The 12,666-nt window shown below is 48.3% G+C and overlaps 1 protein-coding gene across 1 annotated transcript in view; it reads right to left on the reverse strand.

Moving 5' to 3' along the window:
- Window positions 1-12,666, reverse strand: part of GNAO1 (G protein subunit alpha o1) — a 165,270-nt gene that overhangs the window by 74,319 nt on the left and 78,285 nt on the right. Inside the window, exon 3 of the mRNA XM_036068938.2 lies at window positions 4,793-4,934. Coding sequence (XP_035924831.1) covers window positions 4,793-4,934 — 142 coding nt within the window. The remainder of the gene's footprint in view (window positions 1-4,792; window positions 4,935-12,666) is intronic.

Raw genomic sequence — 12,666 nt, forward strand, 5'->3', positions numbered from 1 at the left:
ACCGCGCTCCGCATGCCTGTCATTCACTGTAGCTCTCCAGCCTGCCTCCACACCTGCAGTCCTCCTCCCACTAGTCCCCCCACCCCTGCACGGGCCATCATGAGAGTCTCCTAAAAAACTCACTTTCATCCCACCCCTCCCCAGCTCAAAAATCTATCAATGGCCGCCTGCTGCCACCAGGATCAAACCCAACCTCCTCAGTGCACCCTCCAAGGCCCACCCATCTGGACCTCACTGCATCTTCTAACTTGCCCACACCTTACCATATCCTGACCCTCTGTTCCGGCCACTGGCCTCCTCTGTTCTTCAGATCTGTTTTGGTCGCTACCAACCCACTGCCTTTACTCCTGTTCTTCCTGCTTCAAGTCCTTTTCCTTACCCACATCTGCCCTTGTCAAGCCACACCCCTGCCTCAAGGTCAGTGACCACCTTGTGAGGGCTGAGCTCATTCAGCTTGTGAGCCCTGTCTACCCAAGGAGATCAACTCCTTTTTTTCCAAATTCTAGTTAGTTACAACATATAGCGTAATATTGGTTTCAGGAGTAGAATTTAGTGATTCATCACTGACATGCAGCACCCAGTGCTCATCCGAACAAGTGCCCTCCTTAATACCCATCATCTATCTAACCCATCCCCCACCCACCTCCCTCCATCAACCCTCAGTTTGTTCCCTGTCATTAAGAGTCTTTTATGGCTTGTTTCCCTCTCTGTCTCTTTTTTCCCCCTTCCCATATGTTCATCTGTTTTAACAAGATCAACTCCTTAAAGGCTCTGTGTCACATACCTCTGAATACTTAGCACAAAGCCTACCCATAGTAGGTATTCAATCAACATCTGCTCATTTAGTGATGAATTACAGATACTTTTCCTTTTTTCTCTGACAGCTAAGGAAGTTAGACATGTCATTCCATTCAAGGGACTTTTTTTGAAGGCCTACTATATTCTGAGCCCTGTGCAGGTTGTTTGGGTGAGGAGGGGACCAAAAGATGAATGACACAGGCCTTGTGCAGAAGGACCTGAAATCACAAAAGAGTTCTTATTCCAGGCTTTATGAGTGCCAGAGCCCCCCTGAAATTGTATGCAAAATTTCCCAGATGTGTGCATGTATGCACCATTCTGGAGAGAAGGCTCTCTGCTTTCATTGGCTGCTCAAATGGGTTTTGATCACCCTAGAGCGCAAGGGTCGCTGCTCTAAGGAAAGAGTAACATGACCAATATTCATACCAGTGCATGAGTAAGTGCTCAATGGAGGGAAAGCCTTGAGCTGAGTTTTGCTGTCAAGGGGATGGAAGAGAAAGCCTTCATGGAAGAGAAGGGAGCTAAGCTGGGCTTCACTCAACAGGAGGGATTCCAGGAGGAAGAGAAGGGGAGAAGGGCATTGGTGGCAGAGGGTATGGCCTGAGCCAAGGCCTGGAAGCATAGGAGTGTGTGTGTCTTTGGGGAGAGGGTCTGTGGTCTGGTGTGGCTGGGGCATGGGACGTGGAATCCCCAGACTGATGTAAGGGGACCCCTGCTGCTTGCCCTCATGTAGTGGCTTCTTCAGCCTTGGACTCATGCCCAGAGAGGCTGAAGGGGAAACCAGTCACTCTTCCTTCCACTGGGGGGCCAGGATGGGTGATGAGCCAGCTACCAAGAGAAGTCAGGGACCCCTGTTCTAATGAGGTACAGCAAGGAAGCCTCTAGATGCTTCTTTGTAAGGAGATTGCAAAGCTGGCTGGCCCAAGCAGACTCTGGATGTGGGGTTGTCTTCCTCTAGATGTTTCATGATGGATTGGGGGAGGAGGCAGAGGTGGAGAAGCCAAGAGAGTAAAGGAGGTCTTTCAAGGCCAAAACACAAATCTGGATCTGCTCTGCATGGGGCAGTTTTCACAACATCCAAACAGCAGATCCTCCAGGTGGGCCCCTCCTGGGGTCCTGAGAGAGGAAAGAGAAAGAGATTGGAGACCCAGCCCTGGGGTCAGGGCATCTGGGCACCATCTGGCTGGCTGTAGTTAGACCTGACTGGAAGGCATCCAGTACCCCAGGGCCCCACCCCTCTCCCAGGGTGTAGTTCAGGCTTTCTCTCTTCTAACATGCCAGCCTCACTCCTCTCTCAGGCCCTTGGTACTTATTTGGAAACGTTGTCCCCCATCTGCTCCCATGGCTGGCTCCTTCTTATAGTCAAGTTTCATCACAAATGTCCCTTCCAGGTCCGGCGGAAGCTTTCAGTCTGAAGTAGTTGCCTCTATACCCCCACCCAGGTTAATATAGGGATCCCTGCACTCAGCTTCCCAGACTGCAAATCCATGACAGCGCGCTTCCTGAAAATACCCTCCCCAGCTGTCTGGCTCACTTTGGCCTGAGTCTTGGGTCAACTTTTCTGCTCCTCACAGGTGACATAACAGAGGGAGGAGGTGCCCAAGGGCCTGGAGGCCTTTGTCAGCCAGGAGGATTGTGCCTGAGGAGCCTGTGCTGCCCTGGGATGGGTCGGGCACCTGCCATGGTGCCACCCACCGTAACAGGACTGGGCTCCAACCCTACCATGTCCAGCGGACTCTGCCGGGCATCTCCACTCTGTTCCTGGTCTCCCTCTGTATTGGTACCCTCCCTGGCCTCCTACTTGATGACTGTCTTGAGGGGGGGAACCTCATGGAAGAGAAACAGCCACAGAGGCCCCAGGGGCCCCCAGCACAGTCCTTGATATATCGTATTCCTTGCCATTCCCAAGCAATCACCTCTCTGTTCAGGATAATCAAATGGGGGGGGGGAGAGGGGCGGGGGCGGGGTAAGAAATCCCACAAGAAGAAGTAGTGCTTTCAGAACTGAAGGAGAAAGCATTCCAAAGTCATAATGTTTTTTCTGGGTTTTAATCAGGGCAGGAAGTTTTCAGGAAGGAAATGGTTGGGAGGCAGCCATGGCAGTGAACACATAAACGCCTGGCGGCTCTCATAGGCCATGTGTCTATGTACGTGTGTGTAAGTGTGGAGGGTACGTGCTGTGGACACATATGCCTTGTGTACGGTAGTTGTCATTTGGGGAACAGAGATCCAGGCACCTTGCTCTCTCTCTGGCCAAGAGGCCCGTGGCCTGTCCTTGTCTAAAGATTGCCCCAGGCCCGTTTCCTGCTCTGGGCTTTCATGCCCGAGTTAATTAAAATGAGTTAACATATGTAAAATGCTTAGCACAGTGCCTGGCAGGGAGGAGGAGCTCAGTAAATGACAGCCCTCCCTATTACCACCATTATTATTATTAAAATGAATGGAGCCCTGTAACCACCTTGGCTGATTCTGATGATGTGAGTAGGTATGTGCTGAATGCCTGGTTTCTTGGGGCGCCATCCCCACTGCGTTCATTCCTGGATCCCCAACAGCCAGCACAGTGCCTGGCCCGCTAGAAGCTGTCAGTTTCTACTTAATGGAAATAAGACAAGCACTTGCAGTGCCCCTCTTCCCACGGGCCCTGGCTCTGTGACTGAAACCAAAGCCGGTCCCGCGGGTGGGAAGAGCTTCCTTTGCAGAACCAGCTGCTGGACTCGGCCTCCCAGAGGAGCAGTGGATGATGGGGCCCTGGCTTCCCTGGCCCAGGCTGGCCTCGGACACACCCTCCTTCAACAAATCCCCCAGGGCAGAAGCAGCCCATGCCAGAGCTGGGATGACTCTGCCCCATAGACTTAGAATGTTGGGCATAAAATATTGAATTTTACATTTAAAGCTATCGGTCACAGGTTCCTCATCAGACCCAGAGGCAAGGATGTTTTTCTCTGTGAGGGAGATGATTTTTTTTAGCAAAGACAGGCTATGTATACAACGCACAACTGAATCACACAGTAATCAGAGATGACTTCTCTCTATCCAAAGGCTCCAATGAGGGGGCCCAGGAGCTCAAAGACCTCCCCGTCTGCTCCCCTTCTCTGTCGTCCAGGACAGAGGTAAAGGGTTGCTGGGATTCACAGTCCCACCAGGGGACAAAGAGCCACTTCTGGATAGAATTCTCTAAGTCTGTTTTTCCTTCTTTCCCTCTCTCTTTTATTTAGCTTTGCCAAGCGTAGCTGTATACGCTTCCGTCTTACAGTTAATGCAAATGTTTGCAAATAAGAGGCTTTTATACACTTACTCCATTCACCACTTATCAGACACCTGGGAACCCAACTGAAAAACAGTCCCTCGTATGTAAGTGTTGAATCACTAAATTGTATACCTGAAACGAATATTAATGGTGTATGTTAACTCACTGGAATTTAAAGAAAACCTTAAAAAAAAAAAAAAAAAAGTAAAACAGTCTCTGTTCTAGGATATCAACTTCCTGCAGGAAGGAGAGCCCCTTAGGTCTTCAGACCCACCTGGGAGAGGCAGACAACACATTCCTTGGTGTAAAGGAGGAAAGAGTCACAATCAAACGGCTACACCCCGCTCCCAAGAAGGCAAGGAACCCTCTCCTAAGGAGGGGAGATGGTGCTCAGGTAGTGCTCGTTTGGTTTGAGAAATACTTCTGTTCAAGTTAATTGCCCAAGGGCAAGTCCTTGTACAATGCCGTGGGAGTCCCAATTTAGGATATCACCAACCCTTTGTCATACACAAAATAAACCCTGACATTTGGTGGCTGTTGTCTTTGTTGGCGACTTTGCTTTGGAGGTGTGCCCATCACCTACGCCCGTTTGACTGAATTTGCCAGGCTGACTGGTGCGCTGGCTCAGGTTGGCGACTAGCCTTACAATCTATCACAGACAGCGGTCTCTCCTGTTCCCTGTAAGGCAGCCGACATTTTAAAGAGGACAGGCCCTCTCCTTACGGTGCCCATGGGCTCAGCAGCCTACCTTTCTCTCCTTGTCACCATATTCGATGCCCAAAGTGTCCATGGCCCGGACGATAGCTGCCAGGGACTGGATGGTGTTGCTGTAGACAACAGGCTTGTACTGTTTCACGTCTTCTCCAGAGAAGCCATCTTCGTGGATGATCCTAGAGAAAAAGCACACACACCACATCTGATGAGTGCACTGTCCTCACGTGGCACCAAGAGCACCAGGCCTGTGAAGCCTCTGGGGCCGACCTCCTGGCTTAGCTGGCTGAGGGCTGGGTCCGACCTGGATGCTGAATTCCTCAGCGGAAGAGTCTACCAAATTACTGAAAATTTAGCAGAAAAACAGAATAGTGGCAAAAAGAAACGTAGTCTTTTTACATTCCTTATATATAGTGAGAGAAATATCAGTCGGCAAGGTGCTGATTATACTTTAACAGTAAGCACTCAATAAATGTTAGCTGTTAGTATTTTTAAGCAAAGCTCAGGGTCTTAACCTAAATTTCCACTTAGAATTATATTGATGAAGACGCCTGCGGGGCACCTGGGTGGCTCAGTCAGTTAAGCATTTGCCTTTGGCTCAGGTCATGACCTGGGGTCCGCGGGGAGCCTGCTTCTCCCTCTTCTTCTCTTTCTCTCGCTCTCTCTCTCAAATAAACAAATAAATAAGATCTTAAAAAAAAAAAAAAAAAAGACCCCCACAAGAAGTCTGCAAATGAATAATAATTTTTCTTTCGCAAAAAACTCACACTGCTTGAAGGTAAGAGGCCTCATTTAAAATGAACCGTAGACTCCACAGAAGGAGTGTGCCTACTCTTGCATCCTCGGCTGGGATTTCACTACCATGTCACCCTTATTCTGGTGGTTCTGAACAGTGACACAGAGGACACAAAGGTGACATCACAGTTCCCCGAGGCCATGTGACACTCTCTGCTCTCCTGTTCTCAGGTTCCTCTGAGGTCAGGGGTAAAGCTCCATGTGCCCTAAAGTCCCTTCTCCCTGCAGACAGTCGTCACTCAATACACGCTCACTGCTGACCAGGTTCCAGAGAGGACAGAAGGCTGGGAAGAGGTGATAAAATGAAAACTTGGCAAGAATTCTCTTCCGGTTGAAGTAATTAGGGAGCGAATGGGTTCGAAGACTAACGTCCAACGAGAGCCACCACCTCCCCCAGGAAAACCGTGCACACTCCTCACGGGTCACATTTTTTCATTTCAGGATTGAATACTACTTACAGTATGTACATACATCCATCTAAGAGCTGAGGCTTCTCTTCCAACCCACCACAGCACCTTTCCATCCCTTCATTACCTTCAGCACAGAAGGAAATGGCTCACAATTCTTTTTTTAAAACAGTTTACTGAGATATAATTCACATACCATACAATCCACCCACTTAAAGTGTGCAAGTCAATGTTTTTCAGTTCATTCACGAGCTTGGGCAGTGATCACTATAGTCTAATTTTAGAACATTTTGTCCTCCCCTAAGAGAAACCCTCTACCTATTAGTAGTCACTCCCCACCCCCACTCCCCACACTCAGTAAGCAACCACTAATCTGTATTCTATTTCTATAGATTTGCCTATTCTGGACATATCATATAAATGGAATCATACAATATGTGGTCTTTCATAACTAGCTTCTTTCACTTAGCATCATGTTTTCAAGAGTCATCGTGTTATAGCATTTTTCAGTACTCCATTTCTTTTTATTGCCCAATTATATTCCATTGTACGGATATACCACATTTTATTTATCCAACCCCCAGTTGATGGACACTAACAATTCTTGTTTTAAAATTTGACTTGATACTGGGTGGTGAGTCTTTATCCTGGGTTTCTCTAAGAAGCGATCAGAATGACCCTTCTGACTTTTCATGGACTTCTTTAACCCTAAATCCATTTCTGCACAAGTTTCTGGAGGGAGGATACACCCAGTCTGGATCATTGGTGCACTACTCCAGAGGGATCTTAAAGGAAATTGCTAGCTTCCACTAGAAAATTGGAGAAAATATATGAAACAAGCAGTTTCAGACACAGTACAAGACTGTGATCCTGGAGACAAGGGAAACAAATATGGTGAGTCCTGTGATTGGCACGGCTTTCCACCTGGAGGCATTTACCAGCCCTCAATGCAGGGAGGGAGAGCCCAAGCGAGCACAGCAGTCTTACTGAATTGATGAGGTAAAGATCAAAGTTCAGTAAGGCTGAGGTAGCTGGGATTCCAGAGGCAAAGCACCAGAGAGAGAAAACTAGAGAGAGAGAGAGAGGAAGCTCCCCACGCATGAACAGGCATCTCCTTGAGTCTTGGGCTGAATAGGGTGGGACTGCATGAGCTCAGCAAGGAGCAAGCATCATGGAGCTTATAAGCTGAACACTTCCAGCTCGCCCAAGGCTGGGAGATGTGCAAGTTTGACCAGGCAGAGTGAAGAGCCCTTGTGGAGCACTGAGGACACTCAGCAGAGACTCACGGGTCACATTTTTTCAGGCTCATGCCATAGTAGTAGGGCTAAACTGGCCCTAGAGTAAAAGCTACTTTAGACCTGCCCTGACAAAGCTTAAAAATTAGACTCAAAAACATCAAGCTGACCCACAAGTAACTTAATTGCCTGATAGAATAAAGTCCAACATTCTTTAAATGAGGACAACAAAATCAGACACTTAACAATATAATATTTTTAATACTTAGCATCCAATACAAAATTCCTAGCTATGCAAAGGAGGAAAGTGTGACCCATAACCAGGAGAAAAATCAGTCAACAGAAGCAGACTCAGAAGTGACAGAGATGATGGGATTAACAGTAAGGCTTTAAAAACACCTATTTAAAATATTTTCAATGAATTAAAGAAAAACATGGACATAATGAGTAGAGAAATGGAAGACATAAAAAAGAACAGAATGGAACACCTAGAGAATGAAAATACAATATCTGAGATAAAAATTTCACCGTATGGGATTAACTCATAGAAGATTAGTGACCTTGAACAATAAGCAATGGAAACTATCCAAACCGAAGCAATGAAAGGAAAAAAGGCTGAACAAAAGGTATTGTGATATTTATAACATATATAAAACTAAAACTTATGCAACAAAAGCACAAAGGATGGGAGGGATAAAATGGAAATATACTGTTGAAAAATTCATATACATGAAGCACTTAACAGTAAAGCATGGTAAGTTAAGACATACACTGTAAATTTTAGACAACTTAAAAGCTATATAAAAAAGCCCGCTGTTACCCAGGCTCCATGACCAGACTCCCCTCCAAGGATGGGACCCGCTGGGTGACCTGAGGGGGGCAGCTGGGATCTGCGAGTCCCCATGATACACTCTCCCAAGAAGCCAGTGCAGTGTTTCTCATTCTTCATTCTGGACCAGCAGGCCTTACCACTCTCCTGGGAATACTCTCTAGACCTTGGCTGCCTTCAGGATTTGACCCCACTAGGGACGGAACTATAATTTTTCATACCCATTAGTATCAGTCATTACAGCACCTAATAAGGCAGGGAGGGTAGGTTTTTATTACACCTATTTGACAGAAGAGGAAGTGAGCCCAATAGAGATTAAGTAATTGGCCTAATGTCTTCTCAGCCCAGGAGTAGAGCATGGGTCCCCTAGTACACTTCACTCTTGTACCCCACCTCAGTCCTCAGGCTGGACTGGGTAGAAAACCGCTTGGAAGGTCTCAGCCTGGTGCCCAGAGTAGCCTAAGATAAAGAAGCTTCAGGGAAGGTTTGCAGAAATGATGCAATATGGGGAAAACTTGCTTCAGTCATGATTATTAGTTCCATTACTTGTTCAAATGGGCTTATAGTAGCTTAAAATTGGGCTTCCTGTTTCAGAGTAGAATTTTATACTGGCCTCTACCAACTAGTAAGTATATTGGCCTTACTATCAAGTAAGAAAAGTTGGACCATATAAAGCAACACCGAAAACAAAACAAAACAAAACATACTCTTAGTAATCTCACTGCTCAGGAAAAAAACACTGACGTTTTTGGTGTCAGTCCTTCTAGTATTGCTTTCATGCCTCCTTCCTCATCTTCTCCGCCCAACCCCCCCCCCCCCCGGCAGTGATTTGAGTCATATATCCTTTAAAGTATCACTTAAGGCCCCTTTATTTTCTTTTTCCCCATGTCATCCGGAGAGACAGTAGAGCAGTGGGAGGCTGACTCCTTGGGCTCAGGAGCCAGACAGATGTGGACAACTCCAGCTTTATCACTGATGAGCTGGGTGTCACTGGTAAAGGATTTAAGCCCTCAGGTCTTGGGTTTCTCCTCTGCGAGGAGCTGTTGTAATAAATGCAAAGTGCCCATCCTATCGTAAGTATATAATAAATGGTAGCTCTGAGTAGTAATATCCACATTCTAAAGCCAAAACCCCCCAAACATAATTTCCTTCATTGGTATCAAGGAACAACATAAATAACAGCAGTGGATGTTGGAGGGTTTACTCTGCCTTCAGTGCTTTACATATACTCTCTCATTTAATCTTCAAAACAATCCTAAGAGATAAAAACTATTATCACCTCTTTACAGATGAGAGAACCGAAGCTCAGAGAGATTAAGCCACTTACCTGAGGTCACACAGCTGGTGTCAGAGAGGCATTCGAGACCCTATTCATGACCACCAGACAGATGCTGAGAGGCAGGGCTGCTTCTGCCCTAGATCCCTATATCCAGGCTCCCACAGGATCCAGAGATCTCACACACAAAGTGAGCATCAGAACATGTCCTATGATATCAGCCCAAGGAGGGTGGGGCAAGGAAAAGAGGTGTCTAGTCAGGGTTATTTTTATTTATTTATTTATTTTAAGGAGGTTCCGTTCCCGACGTGGGGCTTGAACTCACGACCCTGAGATTGAGAGTCACATGCTCTACTTACTAAGCCAGCCAGTCGCCCCTGGCCAGGGGTTGGAGAGATAGCCCAGGGGAATCTGGACTCTTGTGACAGGTCTGAGGCCTGGAGGACATGACACCAGAATTTGGAAAGCAGGAGTGAGGCTGCATGTGACACTTTTGCGACAGTTGGTGGCATCTCTGTCATCATACTGCAATAGCCCTATAAACTGATCTTCATCCGAGTGTCAAATCGAGTCCCAGAGTCATCATTGGAGCCCCTGGATCCAGTCATACCTGAAGCTAATCCTATCTCTACGCCCAGTAATTCCCTCTTACTTTTGCCTAAGCTAATTTGACTTGGGTTTCTGTCACTTACAACTAATAGAGTCGTGACTAAAACGTGCTTTGCACCTTGAGAACCACAATAATCCGAGATCAGCTCCTGCTAGACTTATTAATTTTCTGTCTTTACCACCAGCCTGCCAGCCCCTGGAGGTCAGGTACCACATCCCACCCATCTCACTTCCTCTTCTCCATGTTACTTGGCACAACGCTGAGCTCTGGACAGTATTCAGAGAAAGTGGGACATAACTACGTGAGCCAGGAGTAGACAGATGCACAAGCCCCACCCCTCTCCAAAGAGCTCGCTCACGGAGGCGGGGGTGTGTGTGTGTGTGTGAGTGTGAGTGTTGGGGTGGGGTGGGAATCCACTAGGTTTCTCACGCCTGCAGAGCCAGGGTAGCAAAGGGAAGCCAAGCGAGATGCTGCAATGGCACCCACCCCAAACTCAGGGACTCTGAGGGGTGGACCAAGCTACCAAAGCGGAAGAAACATGGCGAGCAAGCAAGGGCTGACTCTGCAGCCCTGAGTGTTTGACTTTGGACAGGAGCCACCAGCTGGACTCGGGAAACCTGGCAACGCAACTGCGGGAGGAGATCTCAAGTGGAAACGGGGAGAGGGAGGGAGGTGTCACCCAAGCCCCTCCCCCGCCAAAGCAGGTCTGAGATTTCTGGGGAGGGGCAAACAAGGGGGGACCCGCAGGCTCCCCTGCCTCGGCTCCTTGTCTTTGGGGCCTTGGGGACCTTGCAGGAGGCCTGGACCTGGGCTCTCTTTGCTCTCTGCTTCCCCCTCTCAGTGCAGGACAGCACTGCACTGCAGTGAGACCCCATGGGCACACGGCCTTATATGGTCACAGAACCACAAGCTCAGGAGCGGGAAAGGACCGCGGAGGATAGTCCGGCCCAGCAGCCATTCTCTTTCTTTGAATCACAGATGCTTCTGAGATTGTGACGAACACACCAACACACAGTTTTACTCCCAGTTTCCGGAGGCTCAGGAACTTCAGGGCCCAAAGTTGCTAGAAGACACGATTTTTCACGTCATCCCCAGGCTGGACTAAATGCCCCTCCTCTGCTTCCCTTTCTCCTGCACTGGGGCTGTCTCTCTGTCCCCCACCATAGTCCTGTTAGGGATCTAGATTAAGGGGGTGCTTTGGGAGCCAGACTCGAGCTGTGGGACTGAGTAATTTCTTTAACTGCTTAGCGCTTCAGCTCCCTCAGCTTTCCACGGAGATGGGCCTGGTAACACTAACTCTCCTCTCCAGTTGTGCTATATACAGATGAGTGCCAGGCATGGTAAGCGCTCAATCAGTCCTGCTGTTATTATTATTGTTGTTGTTGTATTTGGTGAGGGGAAGGTCCCGTGCGTCCGTCCTCTTGAGGCGAGGATGTAACCTGGGGCCGCAGGGCAGGACGGCCAGGAGGCCGTGGGAGGACCACTGCCTGCCAGGAGGAAGCCAGAGCTGAAGCCACAGAAAGGAAGATAGGGCAGGGAGAGGGGGTGTTCTCGGAACTGGAGCAGAGAATCTGCTCATTTACCTAACGAACATCACAGGAGCTGTGTTGAAAAGCTGAATTTCCTGATTCGGGGGCTGCTTAGTGACGTTATAAAATGTGTTTCTGATCACAGCCGGGATTCATATGCTGACCGTTTCTAGGTTAGGGTCAGCGCTGAGCGCCTCACTTGTGTGACCACTGACAACGGTTCCCCATCGTCCGGGAGATGCGGTCAGCCATGGGGATATGGCCCTGGAGCCACACCCTTGCCTCGCAGTGGTGGGTTAGGACCTCCCTGGACGCACAGAACACGTTTTCAATCCAACAGAGACCAGTAAGATGCCCGTGAGTTAATGACTCACACACCAGCACGGGGCCTGGACAGGACTGTAACATGGAAACACCAGTGAGAGTACAATGTGTGTCCTGCGCAGCCACTTTTATAAAACTACATTTGTGTGTGATGGTGTTGGTAGGAGGAAGGGGTGTGGAGGGAGTAGGAGGGAGGGGGGAGGATGCTTAACAAATTATCATCAATAATCATTTCTGGGCAGTGGCATTCAGTGACTTTTTTCCTCTTTTCTTCACATGTTTGTTTCATTAAAAAAGTATGCATTGGTTATTTGAAAGAACAACACACATTTCTCAGTGGGAGACAGGCACTCTATATCTAACAGGCGGGACCATTTTGGCTAGGAGAGAGGACTAGAGTAAAAAGGGGGAGAGTCGTTAATCAAGAGCAATTTCCTGACATGTTTCACTTGGGTTCAGCCTGATGTAAGATCTTACCAGACTTTGAAGCCCATGAGGCCTGGTCCCTTCCTCCCTAGGGTCCTCCTTCTGGACGATAAGGTGAGTGTTGAGAACACGAAAGCTAACGATATAAAGTGGTATCTGCCAAGGGCCAACTGAAGGGTTTGTGTGTCAGACGCTTTGGCTGCCACCCAACAGCCATTCCCTTCTCCCCACGGTGAGGTCCTCTCCCGGCCTCCCTTGCAGCTAAGAGTGACTGTGTGATCCAGTTCAAGCAAGACTGAAGGGGAATTGGCTAGAAGTGCCTCTGAGAAATGGTTTTCCTTCTTGGTCCAAAGAGAGAGGTTTTTGAGAATAGCTTTCCTGACTCCCTACTCCACTGCTCCCCTGCCCATGGCTGTCCCTCCACCAGCCATTCCCTGGCTTCTTGCCTCTATATGTGATTGTGTGAGAAAGTGAATACCG

The sequence above is a fragment of the Halichoerus grypus genome, chromosome 15 (assembly GCF_964656455.1).
Source record: "Halichoerus grypus chromosome 15, mHalGry1.hap1.1, whole genome shotgun sequence".
In the NCBI taxonomy this organism is placed as follows: domain Eukaryota; kingdom Metazoa; phylum Chordata; class Mammalia; order Carnivora; family Phocidae; genus Halichoerus; species Halichoerus grypus.